The sequence below is a fragment of the Lycorma delicatula genome, chromosome 7, assembly GCF_047948215.1.
Source record: "Lycorma delicatula isolate Av1 chromosome 7, ASM4794821v1, whole genome shotgun sequence".
In the NCBI taxonomy this organism is placed as follows: domain Eukaryota; kingdom Metazoa; phylum Arthropoda; class Insecta; order Hemiptera; family Fulgoridae; genus Lycorma; species Lycorma delicatula.
Genome location: NC_134461.1, coordinates 87,512,122 through 87,530,862, shown reverse-complemented (window position 1 = coordinate 87,530,862; position 18,741 = coordinate 87,512,122). Strand labels below are relative to the sequence as shown.

Genomic DNA, 18,741 nt, shown 5'->3' with positions numbered 1-18,741 from the left:
ATAGTTACAAGAGGACAAATCCGGTGACCTTGGCGCCCACGGTACGTTACCAAAACGCGAAATCAGCTGGCCAGGAAACATGTTTCTCACAACTGTTATCGATGTGTGGGCAGTGTGCGCTGTGGTACCATCCTGTTGGAAATAAAAGTTTCTCGTGTTTAATCCTCGCTTCTGAAGTTCTGATCCGAGAAATGTATTCAACATTTGAACATAGCGGTATGAGTTCACTGTCATCGTGACGCCATTTTCCTCGAAAAAATACGGCCCGATTACTCCAAAACGGGCAACCGCACACCAAACAGTAACTTTCGGAGAGTAGAGAGGTTTTTCATGAACGTTACAGGGATTTTTAGGGGCCCAGTAACGAACGGTGCCGTTTAGGTGAAAATGAGCTTGGTCGCTCATTAACAGTATTGCGTTAGGGTTATCATTAAACAACACTTGAATACGCAATGCGAAGTCTTTTCTTTGTTCATAGTTCCCCATTTTTATTTGCTGGACCACCTGAATTTTATACGGATGGAATTTCAAATCGTAAAATCTTCCTTACACAATCACAGCTCATGTTTAGTTTTCGTGCATGTCTGCGTGTAGATCGACTCGGATTCTTGATTAATGCCGCTCTCACTCTGGCGATGTTTTCGGGCGTCTTTACGATTCTTGCAGGGCCTGGTGGATTTTTCTTTGTGTTGTTCCTGTTGTTCTGAACGCCTCAACAACAACGTGTTTCGGCTTGGAACTGTACCATTCTAACCGATGTTGAAGTGGCGACGAAAGGTCCGCTGCGTTGTGACAATAGACTCAATATTTCGAGTAAAAGTATCGTACGCGAAAACACGATGCTGTATCGTCCACTGCTCCATTGCGACTAAAATTGTAAGACGCACGCAAGCGAATTACCAAACCTCAATCTCCCCACCACTGTAACAAAAATGTACTGGCTGTTCATAAAACATCTGTTTCCCGTAAATCACCCGTGTACGGTTAACAGCCGATTTGACTCGTATAACATTACTTACAATCAGTTGGTATACAAAATCTGGACATTACTGGAAAGATCTTTTCATATAACCGTAACAGGATACTGACCGATCCTCTTTCCTTTCTCAAGTATACACTACTAAAAAAAAATATATTTAATTGTATGACCTTGATAAAAATAACTTTTATAAAAAAGTAAAAAAGACTACATCTTTTATTCAAATTCAATAATTATTCAAGTAACTTCATAACCAGAGGGAGTGTATATAAAAGTATGAAAATGTTATATGACATATTTTGTTTCTATTTTTTTTTTTTTTTTTTTTTTTTTGCGGATGTGACCTAGTAGTCTTGTTTGGAACAGCAATTTATTTTATACAGTTTAGTGTAACTTAAGCAATGTTTCTTTGAAAATCGAGAAAATTTTCTTTGGCGGAGCGCCATCACTCTGCAGGCTTATATTGTTCCTTCCGTTTTGTATCGTCTACGCATACGTCTGCCTTCCCGTCTGGGACTGGTACTTAACTTCGTAGTTTCTTTTTTGTCTTATTCTTGATCTTTCTTTATTTTATGAATTTTTTTAACTATTAAAACGTATTGTTGTGCTTTAAAAATGCTAATACAATTTCCTTTTTAATTGTTTAAACCTTATTATTATATCCATTATACATTTTTTTAATGATTTAATTTTGTTTTAATCTCATCCTTCCGTTTTTTTCTTTCTTTTCCCCTTTTAAGTCCGACAACGTTTTGTAATCTTTCTAATGTGTTTTATATGGCATGTAATTCCAAGTAAAATAGGGTTGGCTATGCAGTATTAAAGTGTTTAAAGTATATTTTTTTTTAGGCAGAGTGCCCGAATTTAATATTACCATTCTAAACGTGTATTTGTATTTTTATTTATTTATATTCGTCTACACTGCAGTAATATGTTCATTTGGTTTTTGATTTATTTTATTTTTATTTATTTTTTAGAAGTCAATTTATTATTATTTTTATAAGTTAATACACAAACTCTATTTATTTTATACAATTTTTTTTATACTAAAAAATTGAACTAGTTTTTTTTTAAATTAACAAAATTTTTCTACAGTTTTTATAATTTCGAGTTGAGTATTCAAAACAAATTGTAGTCGTAAATTTACTCCACTCTATTTTTTTCTGCTTTTAATAAGTTTGCAAAATATAACTTCTTTTATTATTACTCTATACGTAAATATTATGGATTAGATAATAAAAACGATAAGTTTTTTGATGATTTGATATATGACACAAATAACACGTAAAAATAACATAACCATATTATTATCGAATGTAAGTAAAGTAGTAAAGTGGTTTCCCGTTGCGCATAATAGCAGATATATATAAATGTATATTATCTATAAATTGAACACCACTACTCTTAACGGAAGTATTTTTCTGTTGCAGATTAAATCTTATACGTTTACTTCACAACTGAAGTAATTTAGAATAGATAGTGAAAAGCAATGCTTAACTTATCCTAATTAGCATGTTTTTTTTTTAGTTTTTTTACTTTAAATCCCCATAATATTATAGTTAACAGTATCGTGCATACATCTTTTTTTATCCAATAAAATTTTAACATAATTATTAAAACATTAACCGTGAAAACGTTATTAACAAATTTATCAAAAAGTTCCAAATTCGTTAACAGGCTTAACATCATTTAAACCCATATTTTTCACGGATGACACGATTTTAATCAATATTTCGTTTGATCCGTCGAAAATAACCATTTAAAAGAAAAAGCTAAGGTGTGTTTTTTAATTCTTCATTGAAAACAAGATATAAATCTTAAATTTTAGCCTTCGACCAATATAGGTATCGTTTTCACTATTAAACTATTAGGAATTAATTTGGACATACAAAACTTATACGGTATAGACAAAGAGAGAACGTGGCAAGGAAGCTGCCCAGAGTGAACGTGGCAAGGAAGCTGCCCAGAGGTCTTTACATGTTACAAGAGTTTTGAATATATGTGACTGGTGAAAAAATATTCTTCATTATATTTTGGCGTGTGGTTTGAGGTTTTTGGGATTTCCATAGCTAAGAAAGATAAAGAATGAGGCAAAAATTATCAGTGGTGTCTGCCCTAACAGCTCTTGAAGACCTTTATTTAAGTTTTATAGAATCTTTATTCTCAAAATATATTCTTTACCTGAGCTTTCGCATACTAGGTCCGTTTGAAAAGTTCTCGGCCTGACAAGATATGGCACAAATGTGATCAAATTACTATGTTATTTGACAAGTATGATTCTTTAGACGGTGTCCTTCGATGTTTCAGATGCGTGCGGTTTGTTGTTTTTTTGTGGAAATCGAATAAAACAACAAGTTTTGAAGTTTTCTGAAAAATTGCTAAAATGAAGTTTGAGATGTTATAAAGTAGTTCGTTTTAAAAGACTTAACCCCGAAGGACGTAAAAGAAGAGTTAGATTCCACTTTAAAGGATTATTCCCCTTCGTTTTCGGCGTTAAAAAAAATTAGTTGCTGAATTTAAACGTGGCCGAACACCCATTCAACATAATGACCGTTTAGGCTGCCCAGAAACCGCTACGATCGACGAAGTCGTCACGAAAATCCACATTGTGGATTTGATATTAAATGATTTGTCGACAGAAGGTTGTCGACAAACGTCTCGAGCTTGCTGACATCTCGATAAACGTCTTCAGTACATTCTACACAATTATTTGGGTATGAAAAAACTTTTCGTTCGATGGTTGCCTTGCCGTGTTTGTTAATCAAAAACGCTTTCGACTAAACACTTCCCGAGGGTGTTTAGACTTACTTAAACATGATTCGCTGAGTTTCTTCGACGTTTTATAACAGTAGATGAAACGTAGATTAACCATTACACCCCACAGACCAAATAGTGAATGGAAGCAGTTGAAAGTGCGTCAAAAAAGCGAAAACATTTCCATCTTCACCAAACGTCTCGGTTACGTTTTTGGGGATTCTTTTGGTGTGGTACAGATAGACTTATTGGAAAAAACAGGATCATCTCCGGGAAGTGTTACGCTTCACTATTCAACCGATTGAAGGGTGCTGTTTAGGCTAAATATCCACGTTTGGCCAAAAAGAAAATGCTCCTTCACCACGACAATGCGCCTGCTCTCAAGTCTCGAAGGGTTGTTTCTGAAAAACTCCTTGACTTCCGCTTAGAAGTGTTTCCACATGCGCTGTATTCGCCGGATTTGACTCCTAGAGATTACTTCTTCTTCCCAAACCGTAAGAAATGTCTCGGTGAACGACAATTTATTTCAAAATGATGAGGTCAAAGCTGACAACTCCACAAAATTATATTGCAGAGTTGGAAAAATGGCATTGTACTGGGGGTATTAAGAAGTTGGAAAGTCGTTGGTCTGAATGTATAAAAATTGCAAAATAACTACGTTGAAAAATAATAAATTCTAGAATATCTTGTGTTCCTTTGTCAGACCGAGAACTTTCCATTAGCCCTTATGTCTGATAAAAAAAATGTTCGTCCTTTTTAGCTCTATTATTCTTTTATCATATAATTTCTATTTGTTTCATGTAAAAGTATTTCTTTTAGGTTCTATGTATATATATAATTTGGCTAAGAATATTATAAGTAATGATTACGTTAAGTATAAATTGTGTAATTCGTTTACATATTAATTGTAACACTCATATATCTCATACGTAAACATAACGCACTGAAACTTAATATATTAACAAATTAACGAGAGCCGTATTCAAAGCCGTAATAAAGTTCAGATTTCCGAAAAGCACAACCTCGCCTATCCATGATATGACGTACCGAAAATCCAAGTAAATTACGAATATGTAATATCTAATAAACCGTCCGGCCAAGCTTTTTATTTTAATATTTTAATATTCATACTTTTCATGATTTTTATCGTCATTCGTTTATCTGTGCTTAACGTTAAATCTTTTAATCTTAAAATATTTAAATCATTTTAAATTCCTAATTGTCTGCTTCGTTAATTCTTTTTTTAATATATTTTTTATTTATTGTATCAACTTTAATTGAATTAACTAACCCTGGATGACTCAATAAATATTTACCGACCTACTTCTTTTTATATATTCTTTACCTCAAACCTGTCATCTTTTCATATATTTCTGTCGGATTTTATCGAGACATTTATTGTGCGAGTATATAACACGAATTATCTTATGGAAATATTTTGGAGAATTAAAATAAAAAAAAAGAAGTTTTTATCAACCTTTTTCGAAAACTTTGTTCCGTTTATTTATTGTTTGTATTTTTTAAACAGAAATTTACAAAATAAGAACGGAGTGAAATTGATAATCGAATTCTACTGAAATTGGTAAATTTTTAATTATGAAATAAACTAATTTAAAAATTACGGTAATTTTAATTGTTAAATCGTTATTAATATTTTTTTTTAACTAGCTGTACTCTCAAATTATATTTTAATGAATAAAATCTGTGAAAACCGTTACAGCTTGCCGACACTCAAATTTCAAAATGGGAAAATCAGATTGAATTTTGAGATTTTTTTCGATCCACTATGAAAAAGAAATAATATTAATTTATATTTACTTAATTATTGTTTCATCACTCGAAGAAAATTTTATGAGATTTTGATTTTTAATTTTTTATTATTTTAAACATTCTTGAGAGTAATTCTATAATTTCATTGATTATTTACTAAACCTTAATACTGATTTTATCATTAGGGAATTTTAAAATTATCGTACGTAGATTAATTAATCTATATGTGAGATGAATAAGACATCCAATGGCAGTTTTTTATTATCATTTAAAATTTTAATAACTGTACATTAATACTTTTTTTTAATATGAAATATCAGTTATATTTCAACAAGTTTTATGAGGGAAGGCACTGACTGTGTCAAGCGAGTACAGACTTGCCACCGTTTCTTTACAAAGCTTCCAGACTTCCTAGAAGGGAATCCGAACAGGATCTCCCAGCTTGATCTACATCCTTCCATGAAATCATTACTAAAAAAGTACGATTTAGGAATTAATAAAAAAATATCCTTATGAATATTATTGCAATATAGATAATGAAGGATAGTAAGAAACGTTTTCCTTAAATGCTGAATGTTTTTAATTTTGAAACGTCTTCTCGGTATGACATATTTCTGTTGGTCACTTAAAGATTAAATGAGATGTAAAAAAATCGGTTATAATTCCTTGTGGAATGATACGTATCATATCACCGAATAGTTTTTATTTTTTATATTTTATCGGAGTTCATTAAAAATGTTTATATTTCATTTTTATACTGTGTATTTAACTTTTAACTCACCGGGTTGATGTAGTACTTAAACTCTTCATCGAAAATCAGTTGATTTCGAAGTCGAGAGTTTCAAGGTTCAAATCCTAGTAAAGGCAGTTACTTTTATACGGATTTGAATACTAGATCGTGGATACCGATCTAGTGGTGGTTGGGTTTCAATTAACAACACATCTCCGAAATGGTCGACCTGAGACCGTACAAAACTACACTTCATTTACATTGAATTTATACTGAATTTATATTTATACATACCATCCTCACTCGTCTTCTGATGTAATACTTTACGGTGGGTTCCTGCGGCTAAACAGAAAAAAGAAAAGATATATTTAACTTTTAATGTAATTGTTAGTGAGTGATGGGTGACGGGCTGGAATATTTTTTTTTACTTTTTGTCATGAAAAATCAGAATTTAAATCTGTTTTGGTCGACAGCATTTTATCATTATCAGTTTTCGTATTTTTCAAGCAAGTATTTATAAATATCATTATTAAAATTAATAAATTAACTAAAATAAACTTTTTGGTCGCATTTTGTTTAATTTCATTACATTTTTTATTTTAATTTACAATAAACTTTTACCAGATTATTATGAATTTTTTCATTTCAATTTTATAAAAATACTATCATCCCCGTCACGACTTCGCCTGCGATGTATGGTTACTTCCGTTACCCGTCGCGATCAAGTTTTTACCTTTTTATTTCCTTGTACGAAGTAAAGGAAGTATTGTGATCGCGAAAAATGTTGATTTTCAGATTTCAACGGAAATATCCATTTTTACCATCCCTGAATCCATTTTGACTCGTCTCGGCGTGAAGTATGTACTTACGTACGTATGTATCTCGTATAACTCAAAAACGATTAGCTGTAGGATGTTGGAATTTTGGTTTTGGGACTGTTGTAACATCTAGTTGTGCACCTCCCCTTTTGATTGCAATCGACTGGACCAAAAGCGTCCAAGAAAGCCCAAAATCCAAAAAAAGGATTTTAGACTTTTTCTTAACTGCAATAATAAGCCCTCATTGAGAGATTTTCAACGATAAATAGTAAACTGTACTTATTTTCATTGGTTTCAGAGTTATAGCCAAATAAAATTTTTATTAATGAAATATTTGGATCTTACAAGGGGAAGAAGAAACATCGGTTCGAATCAGACTTCATGTCCTTTTTTAAAACTTTTTTTTTAATTTAAATATTTATTAATAATTATTAACCTCTGATTGTAAAGATGTTTTTACGATAAATAATAATTCAATAATAACAATAAAAAAAAAATATCAGAAGTTAATGAAATAAAATTTTATGTACTTTTCATTTAAAAAAAAAATGTGTGTATGTAATTCAATCGGCGTACAAGGAAGTCGTGTAGTGTCCACATCAGATTTTTTAGTCAAGTAACCTTAGACAGGTGCAGCCAATCGCATCGCATATACAGTAACAGTGACTGTGTTTGTTGAGCCGCCCCTCTCGCGCCATATGCAGTCGCACCGCTTAAAAAATCGAAATTTAAAGAAAACAGCCGGAAAATGATTTTTAGATATTTATGTGTAGAATATTTTCAAGCTCAAATCTGCTGAATGTCTCGTATAGTTTAATTGGAAATGGGAGAAATTTGCTATTAACTGTTCAAAATCTTTTTACCTTTCTTCACCATTTTCAAGGTCGAATTTCCAAAAATGTACAAATTAGTCTTTAGATATTCACAAGAAGATTTTACACATCATAGATCAAGCTGATATCTTTATTTTTTATCAAGAAAATAAAAAATGCTCGGTTTGCAAAAAAAAAAATTCAAAACTTAATTTTAACTCTTGAAAATTGGAATTACAAAAAATCTAGAAATAAGTTTTTAGATATTTACATGAAGATTACACGGACCAAAAATCAAGTAAATATTTTTATTTGTCACCGAGAAATTAAAAAAATAGCCGGGTTTTAAAAAAACCCATTTTAATCGTTTGAACTTGAACTTTTAAAAAATTCCAAATATTCATGTAAAATTTTAGAGGAAAAGGAAAAAAAGGGAAGAAGGGGAAAAGGGAAAATGGAAGAATTAAAAAAGGAAAGGTTCAATTTTGTGAAGTTCTGTAATGTTCAGTTTTTAATGTTCGATCAAACTTTTATTTGTGTTCATTTAATCTATATATATACTCAAATCTAGCAATGGGAAGCATTGCCGGGTCAACTAATTTCTATTTAAGCAAAAAAAAATTCTGATGGCACTCAACAGTTATGTGAATAAAAATTCTGTTATTTTCACAATACTTTTAAGAATTTTTTTTATTTTCATGGGTATGATATTTAGGATTTAATTATAAAAAATACTTAATTATTATTATTTATGTTAAAGTATAAGCCTGTTTTCCTTTTAGATGTAATTTGAAGATAACTATTTAAGATAATTTTCTTAGATGTTTGTTTTTTATTTTTATTTTGCTTTTATGTTTCACGATTTTCAAGTGAATCACTTGCTTAGCCCTAATCGATTATATAGGCCACGTGGACGTATTTACTTTAAGCTCTGTTATTTATTTTATTTGTTTGTTTTTCAGCTTTCTACTTTTATATGTTCTAAGGAGACGACTACTCTTAAAATTAAAACCCATTCATCTTTTCAGTATTTTCCCTCTTATAATATTTTAGTCTTCTGTTAAAAAAAAAATAATAATAATAAAATAAGAGAAAAAAATCCTATTTCTCGCTACGCTCATTTCATGACAACTATTATTCTATCCATTCCCATCTAATTCGCTGTCTTAAAGGAAGAAAAAGGAAAAGGAAGACAAGATAAAAAAAGGAATAAAAGACGATGATGAATTTTCCCTTTTTAATTTGTCACCAAGAATTCTTTCACACGTCCGTTCTAATTTAACGTGAGTCCTCGCTTACAGTGTAGGAGTTTCTTCCCCTACTCCGTAGTAACCCGTTCCCTGTTCATAAATATAGGCTACTATATAAATGTATTAAAAGGAACTTGCTGTTTCCTATTCATATTTTATTCGTGTAATCTATTCATTACACTATTATTTTCCCTCTATAATCGCTAGCTTTTGACTCTAAAACAGGACTACTTATATCGTGGGAAAAATTTAACGTTAAATGATAGGAAATAATTTTTTTTTCATTTTAAAGAAACAACAATAATAATAATAATAATAATTTATTTTTAAGAAAATTATAATTGGAATAAAATTGAAGGAGAGAGTTTGTAAACAAATAGACCATTAATAAACTCTACTGTGGGCAAAACACGAGAATAATCCTGATCTTTTCCGGCTGACAAACTCTGTTTATACGGTATCATAACTGTTTGCAGGCTTAGAGCCCCGTAAAAAAGGCTTGATGCATATGCTACACTCATGTAAAAAAATATGTTGTACAAATTTAATAAAATAAAATTGTACCGCTTTATTACAATGTTTTACTTTTATTATTAACATTATTATTTGGAAAGTTCTGTGTTTACATAATTTTATAAACTTAATCACAAAAGTATTAATCACTATACTATTATCATTATTCTACATGACATCAGAGTTCAAAAAAAAAAAAGTGTAGCCATTGTATGTGAATCATTAGTTAAAATTTTTTTTTAAATTAATTTTCTTCCATGTTTACAAATTTTGAATTAAAAATTTTGATGTTAGTCATAAGCATTTTAAAAATATTTTTAAATATTAATACAAGTTGAGATAAAGAATGTTTTACAAAAAAAAATTATGTTGCGCATGACAAAACAAAGTTGTGCATGACATCAGATTATTTATATCATATTTTTACCAACAGGAATTATGAGTTTTTACTTAAGTTTGAGGTTTGAATTGAATTAATCATATCAAATTATTAGGGAAATTACTAATAGAAATGTATACAAAAGCAGGGTACAAATGAAGTATCATGACATACATAGATTAATAAATGCAGTTAATAATAATGTCTGTGAAGTAAGGACACTCCAAAACCTAGGTCTTATTATCGTAACTCATGAACAATTCTGTATAGTAAAACAATAAAATAAATAATATGTGCAACAGGTAAAATGAATCTCAACATTTGTGAAAAGAGATTGCAAGGATGAAGTGGTCAGCAGAATTCTATGTTTGTATTTTTGTTATTACATTAGTGTTTTTCCCATGGTTGTTTTAGATATGGTTATTTTTGTCTTATATTTTTTTAATGAAATGCATATTAGAGTAGCGTACTAGGAATAAATCTATCACTATGAACAATATTATTTGTGAATAAATTTACTACTGTTGTTAATTATTAAAGTCACTAAAATAAACTTTATTTCACGTATTAAATTCTATACGAGTGTTGAGGATTATTTATAGAGGCCAGATTATATGCATTTGCATATTAAGCCCATTCTCACCAGTTATTGCAGATTTTCCTTAAAATCTAGTGATGAAGCATATTTTCGCTATATTTACAATAGTTTTTGGTAGGGTAACTTGTTAATAAATGAAATCTTACGTTGTAGCCGGCCAAACCTATTAGCTGCACGGCTCTTAGAACGCACTTAGCAGCTGCGGAACAGTACCTCTGACTGTTTATGTTTACAAACGAAGCAAAGTGTTAAATAATTGTTAAATATTGAATTTATCAATATGTTATTCAACTATTTACTAATTGTATGCCGATTTTGAAATAAAAAAACTAAAAATTACCATTTTTTTATTTTTTAAAGTTGCATATTTTGACACTTTTCATGCATATTGTAAGCATTTTTCAAGCATATTTCACGCTTTTTATGTTATAGTCCGATCTCTAATTATTTACTTAAGTATAAGATTATAATTGGGCATATTTTCTTAACGTTATTACAAAAAAATAAAAATCGTAAATTGTAAAATAAGATAAAACAATGAATCATTTCTGTACTAAAATTATAAGTGGGTCCTAATTGTATACTCTGAGTTGTGCAATGAGAATATTACTTATTTTTCTTCATATTCTATTCAGTTTTATGTTATTAATGCAATCATCACCTTTTTATTTTACATTATAACAACATTATTTTATAATTATTATAATATATTTAAATCTGTTTTGAGAATACGTCTTTTTAATCAAAACTAGGGATAAGGTCTTAATAGTCAGAATAAGAGCTTAGAAGAGTGTATAATTTTAGTAAAAGAAACTAGTAAACGATGATCATTAAGAATTCTGGTGACAATGAACTATCCAAGCTATGAGAGTGATTTGATTTAGGATAAAAAAAGTGATAGAATCCATGTTATAAACTAAAGTAAAATGTAATGTTTCAAACTGTTACAATTTAGATAGAAGAAATGGTCCGCTAGTGCTAGAACACCATTCTGGTACTGCTTTTTGAGAGAAATAAAATATTGTCCTTTTACATAAGATTTGTTTTAACTTAAAAGTCTGGCCTACGTTTTATTTTATCATAAAAAGTACAACATAAATTATAAAAAACAGACTGTACAGAAATTGTTCTTGCTCTTGGATATCTGTAGTTAAGTGGTGACAAAATAGTCACTAAACAACCTAATTCATAAACAAAAAAGTTAAAAAAAAGATAAATTTTACTTATCTTTTTCATGTTATTCACGTTTTCCATGTTACATAAAAGTTCCTTTTATCAATGTAAACATGAGAATGAATGTGAATTTTTCATAACATTGTCATGTGGACCTGCAGCCTCCTGTGGCTGTGGATCGTATACTTCCAGTCAACTATAATACAAAATCAAACATTCTGGTACTGGAAGGTTTACAAGTGTACCACCAGATAAAAGACGTATCCATTGTAGTAGTGTTTGCCCTTTAATAGTAGTTGTACATTATCTTAGCGATTATAAATTAGTTATTATCTTATTATTTTTCAAATGATCCCATATTTTCATTAAATGGCAGAGAATGTTTGCCTATTCAAATTTATCTTCATTGATTGCCCTTTAAATTCTTTCAAACTTAATTTAATATGTATTCTTATTTGTAAGTAAATCATACAAAAATTTTGGTTTAGCTGAACAGAACTTATGATTTCCTAACTCAGAATATAAAATTGAAGCGCTATTTATTACAGAAATGAATGTGCTATACCTCAAATTACAGATCTGTATATTTTTACAAACAGTAAAAAGTACATGTAATTATAAAAAATCATTTAGTATACTCATAAAAGCATAACTATTATCGCATTACATGATTATTATGTATTGTACAACTCATAGAAATATGGAATACATTATGTTGACTGTATTATGAGTTTGTGGTATAAATAAATTAAATATTTAAGCGAAGTGATGAACAGATTCATTTATTACCAAATTTTTTTTATATTGATATTAAAGGTCCAATCCTAAAAAAGGAAATTGAAAGGATATTCTCATTTACTTTCATATGCAGCCAAATTTTATAAATTAAGGGATCTATTTCCCTTAAGCCCATATCCCAAGCCACATATCTCTATGAGATTTTATTGAAGAAATATCATGTCTTGGCAAAAAGATCAAAAATAAAAATATATAAAAGTTTGTATTATGAGATTCTACTTAAAACACTATGATGAATATTTAAACATTTAAACAACTGGTTATGAATTTTATGAGTAATAATTACAAAAGTAAGGGCTTTAGAACTGGTTATGAATTTTATGAGTAATAATTACAAAAGTAAGGGCTTTAGAATCAGATTTGTAAAAACAGGTTTTTTCAAATTCATCTAAAAATCTTTAAATAAACTGTCTAAGTTTGAAAGTTTATCAACAAACATTAATCCAAATAGGTTAATAAACAGTCTTTAAATTTATTTTATAAATATTTAAATGTTTTGACTACTTCAAAGGATTATATTTATAAGATGAAATTTTACAGTATTTAAAAACAAACAACTTATGCATTCAAGCCAGATATAAGAGGGATATCTCTAAAGTAAAGACCGCTGGGAAATTTCTCTCCTTAAGATTGGTGAACCTGTGTGGTTCATGGCCACGCTGGTAATGTACTCACTGCATTGTTGTCTGTAAGTTGTCGTACTGCTGATTGATTTCATGCCACGTGGAACGATTATAAATGCAGAAGCCTACTGCGAAACTCTACGTAAGTTACAGTGCGCCATTCAAAATCGGCGATGTGAGCGGCTGACCGACGGCATCGTCCTGCTGCAAGATAATTCAAGTCCACATGTTGCGGGTCTGACACGTAATTTACTGAGAACATTTGGATGGGAAATTTACGATTACCCACTACACAGTCCGTACTTAGCTCCTTGTGATTACCGTTTGTTTGGGAAATTGAAAGAATTTTTGAGCGGTAAGCAATTTGCAGATGATAATGAAACAAAGACCCAAGTTGTATAAATATAAATCAATTGGAAGAATTGTAGGTCCTCCAAGAAAACCCACCGGGTTGGTCTAGTGGTTAACGCGTCTTCCCAAATCAGCTGATTTGGAAGTCGAGAGTTACAGCGTTCAAGTCCTAGTAAAGCCAGATATTTTTACATGGATTTGAATACTAGATCGTGGATACCGGTGTTCTTTGGTGGTTGGGTTTCAATTAACCACACATCTCAGGAATGGTCGAACTGAGAATGTACAAGACTAACACTTCATTTACACTCATACATATCATCCTCATTCATCCTCTGAAGAATTATCTAAACGGTAGTTACCGGAGGCTAAACAGGAAAAAGAAAGAAAGGTCCTCCAAGAAGGCATTAGAAAAATCAGCTTGTGTAGTCAGACCATAGCATGAAGAGAGAAGAAAGAGGAGTTTATTATTAATTGGGATTTAAGTTTTAGTAAATCTTCCATACAATGTTATGTAACATAAAATTTAAAAAAAAGTCTTATTTCAGATTCTTATATATATATATATATATACACACACATATATATATATATATATATATATATATTACAATTGAAAAAAATAGTTCTAATTAAACTGTTTTATCCCTTTTTATTCATTATATTGTTAATTAATTTTGTGGTCTCTAAGAAATAACATTTTTTGCTTTATAATATCTGTCTCAGTCTTCCTTATGACTGTGACTCATGTAAAATGTATGAGATACTGTCAGCTCAGCTTTTTTTTTTCTTAGAGTAATGATCAAGTTGTCAGTTATAGGGTTAAATGTCACTTGCAGTCATTGGGTTTGATTTTTTGATATGTCAGTTGGGATTTTTAAAGAAAGCCAGTTAAAAAGCAGAGGTGAATGGGAAAGAAACCAGTTCACTCTTCACCAATAAGTCTGGCATAGTAGAATTTATTTGTGTACTAACTAATTTTTTTTTTCTTTTTATTGTTTCTCATGTCAGATACAGTTTGGCACATTATATGTACAAGATGTTACTCATAGTAAATGGACATATTAGATTAAATAATAAGAGTTTTATATACAATTTTGATTAAGAATTACAGTAAATTTAAATTTATAAAGATATTAGGTATAGTATTCTGTTGATCAAGTTTTGATTACAAGACCACATTTTAGAAATTTCTCTCCAAATTTAAAAAAACTTTTATAATATTTTAATTACATTCATGTGTGTTTATAAATAATTTGAGAAAATAGTAGCAGTATGTAAGGGCTCAAGATATAATAATGTAAAAAAGAAGCTGTTTGAATGTGAATAAAATTAAATATATTACTAGGTTCAGTATCCAATATTTGTTGATAGTATCCATTATTGGTTTATAATGTAATAAGAATGCATACAAGAAATCAAATTTTCCTGTTACATCATATTTTTTATGTGAAAATAAAGATGACATGAAAAAAAGGGAATTTGGTTGGGTACAGCTCCTACTTTGTTACTTTCCTGCCACATTTTTCTAAAAATCATTACCATTTCACTTGTGTACATAGAAAAAAAATTTTGTTTTTCAATACAGATATTATTTTCATATATAAAATTAAACAAAAATTACTAAAATTATGAATCAAAATGTGAAATAAATAGTGCAATTAATTCATGCATCCTTTGTTTTACAATATTCCAATTCACCCTCCTCCCAACAGAGTTGCAATATTTGTTAATTATCTTAATAACAATAATGAGGTACTTAATATATTAATGTAATGTACGGTAATTATTAATATGATTAATATAATCATCTATAAAAAAAACTTCTGTAGTGATAACAGAATTTCCATAAAATAATATAAAATCCAATTGGAATGTAAATATTTGATTATTTACTTCAATGCAACATCAGCCTTATCACTGTAAAATGGAATAAAATAATGATTATGCTATTAGATTAGGAGAAAAAATTGAATAAAATAGGTGACTGATTAATCATTTCATTGTCATCTATGACTGAGATGAGCTGATTCATTTTAAATGCAGATTTTCTTTTCATTATTTGATTGTTTCATTTTATAAATAACTTAATTAAAACATGCTGCTACTCTTCCTTTTTACTTATCTTGTTTAAAATGATAAATTATGTAGAAAATTGTTTACGTCATCAGCTAGTACAGTTTTATTTTATTTTAAGGTACTTGATATGCAAATGAGACTTATCTATTTTGTGTTAATTTAATTGTTATATTTTATATACATAAGTAATCTGTCAAGGTTATTCAAAGTAATGTTAATTTTATTAAAATGTACGTAACGTATTTTAATTAACCTATTGTTATTGTCTTAATTTATGATATTTATCTTATAAATAGTATAATAAATTCTTGAATATTTCATACAAAATGAAGAAACATTAGAATTTTGTCTAAGTTGCAATAAATAATACATTATTGAAACAAGTCGGATTATTCTACTCTCCATGATTATAGAAATGTATCTGAAAATTATTTACAATTTATTTTTTATATGAAATGATTCCAGACTTCTGAAATCATCCTTAGAATGAGACTTGATTACTGGTATTAAACTACTAGATTTATATATATCACATTAATAATTTTTAAGTAAATAAATTTATGTATAAATAAAATAAATGAAAATTGCCATTCTATTTGGAATCTGATTGTATAGTTTACAGTTCAGTTGGATACTTCCTTTAAGATCAGGAATCATGAGATAGAAGCATTGAGAGATAAGATGGTGGGATAAATACTACCTAAAGGAATCTTGAAGCACTCCTTTGGGTGGGTTCATTAATGGTGCTTCTGTGAGTCGATTGTTATTTCTTACAATCTGTTCTATCTCTTATCATTGATCCTTTCTTTCTTGAGGTGTGCCTACAAGTTCTAAAACTCTTATGCTATTAAAATCTTTTGAAGACCTGTTGACTAAGTCATTTTGCAATTCTTGAAATAATTTCTTTTGGGAATGACTGGTTTCTCTTGTCGGTTTGCCTACAACTGTTAGGATTATATCACCTTACAGTAGAAAATAATTTATTAGTGATAAAAATAATTATAGTTGTATTACAGATTTATTATTAATAATCAATCTAAAATAAAAGATAATAATAAATTTATAAATATAGTTTTTATGTAACAATCATTTAGTATGATCATTACCACTTGTAAATCCCAATACCAATACCAGTTAGTGATATTGTAGTCATTATTGTTTAATAATTCAGTAATCTATAGGTATCAGTTTATTAAATGTGACTTTGACGATTGGAATTTTGCTGTATTGCGTGCATTTGATGTCTCCATGATGTTTTACTCCTTGTGATGTGAAGTAGTAGTAATCGTGTTGTTTGGATTTGTAGTTTACTACCTTACCATTATCAAAAATATAATTTTTCTTGTGATTATGTAAATGATTTAATAAATAACTATTTATTTACAATTGTTAGAGATATTGTTTTTTAGAAAGTATGTTCAAAGTTCTTTTAAGGATTAGATTTGCTTGAATTTAATTTTTATTAAAATTAATTCAAAGTAAAGAAATTTCAAAAAGGTTTTTAGTCAAGAAGGGTTTATTTTTGAAGTGTTATTTTATCTAAGTTTATTATAATTATGTAAACCTAACATAACCCCCTAAAAATAGTTAAAATGCTAAACACATTGAAGAAAAGCAAAAGGACACAACAAAAGTTGACCAACAGACAACTTGATGGGCAAATTAACTGACTCATTCCAATATTTTTTTTTTTTTTTACATATTGTTCATGCAAGTATTCTGTTATTATGAAAATTAGTTAGATAATTGGATGGTAGATAAATTGTATTTGATTTTCATCAATGTTAGGTTGCTATTATTAAATCAGTCATAAAAATTTAAGATTCAGTATTAACCATTTTACAAATTTCACTAAAAATGGTTGACCTGTTTAGGCTTTGTTGTATTTTTTATGGGAGATATTAGAAGATGGCTTAATCTAATCTTTACTTTGTAATGCAGTTACATAATAAGCCCTTCAGCATTTGAATTATTGTATTATTGTGCAGCTGCGAGAAAAAAAAAACAATACCAAAGTTGATCTAAAATCATACACCAACTTATCAGGTAATACTGATGGTACACTGGTTTTACATCAAGTTCATGACATCCTCAGCATGGAGGATTTAGCAAGGTCATACCTACACTCATAAAACCAGTTATGGGGAAAGAATCAAGAATGCAGAAAAGGAGTTGGTGTTAAATAAATCTACTTCACAGGAAATTGTCTTAAAAGACAGGCAAAACTTCATTTTTTCATAAATCAAGAATTTCTTATCTGCTGTAGCCTACTTATTAATAATTATTAATGTTGTTAAATAGTTATATTCCTCTTAGCATTGTATAATTTATTTAAATTATGAAAACCAATTCATTAAAAAATTATTTCAAAATTTATCTTCTGTTTTTATATTGCCAGAAGAGGACCTCCAGTAACAATATTGTTATTTTTCGTCATTAACTAGATTGCAATCAAAGTGAAGATAAATTCTTTCCAATAAGTTCAAGCAAAATCACTTGTCACTAATAACAGAAATGAGAAAATGGACTAATTTTAAATAGTTTTGTAAGAATTTCAAAAATATTATAAATCCGACCGAAGCACAGACATACCATCAATTATATTTTTATGAATTTATTTTGTATAAAAATTTGTATCTACTTGTAAACAGTTTAATTAATATTACAATTCGTTCGTTATATGTTTGTTGAATAAATTTCTTTCCTTTTTAATTATTTATTAAATATTTATATTTATTTTCTTTTTTTTACAGAAACTTGAACAAGATGATGACGACGAGTATCTTAACGCCTCCTGGGCCGATAGCGGACGTCTGAAGCGAGCCTTCCAGGGACTCTCAACAGATGTCACCTGGAGGCCGAAATAAGCAACAACGACCTACAACACTAGCTCTTGCATCGCCTTAACCATAAATTATTATTGTCATAATAATCATTATAGCCGAACACACGTTTATGTATTTTAATGTAGATGCCACCGCCAACATAATAATATATTAATTATTGTATAATCTATTACAGAATACAAGCACAAGATGTTAATGCACATGTGCCGGTAATGCCATTGCTATAATGTGTCATTTGTTATTTTATAATACGATGTTTATTATCGTC

The 18,741-nt window shown here is 29.2% G+C and overlaps 1 protein-coding gene across 1 annotated transcript in view; it reads left to right on the top strand.

Annotated features, from left to right (window-relative positions):
- Window positions 1-18,505, top strand: part of LOC142327629 (cilia- and flagella-associated protein 298) — a 467,369-nt gene extending 448,864 nt beyond the window's left edge. Inside the window, exon 6 of the mRNA XM_075370835.1 lies at window positions 18,381-18,505. Coding sequence (XP_075226950.1) covers window positions 18,381-18,494 — 114 coding nt within the window. The 3' untranslated portion in view covers window positions 18,495-18,505. The remainder of the gene's footprint in view (window positions 1-18,380) is intronic.
- The last annotated feature ends 236 nt before the right edge of the window (window positions 18,506-18,741 follow it).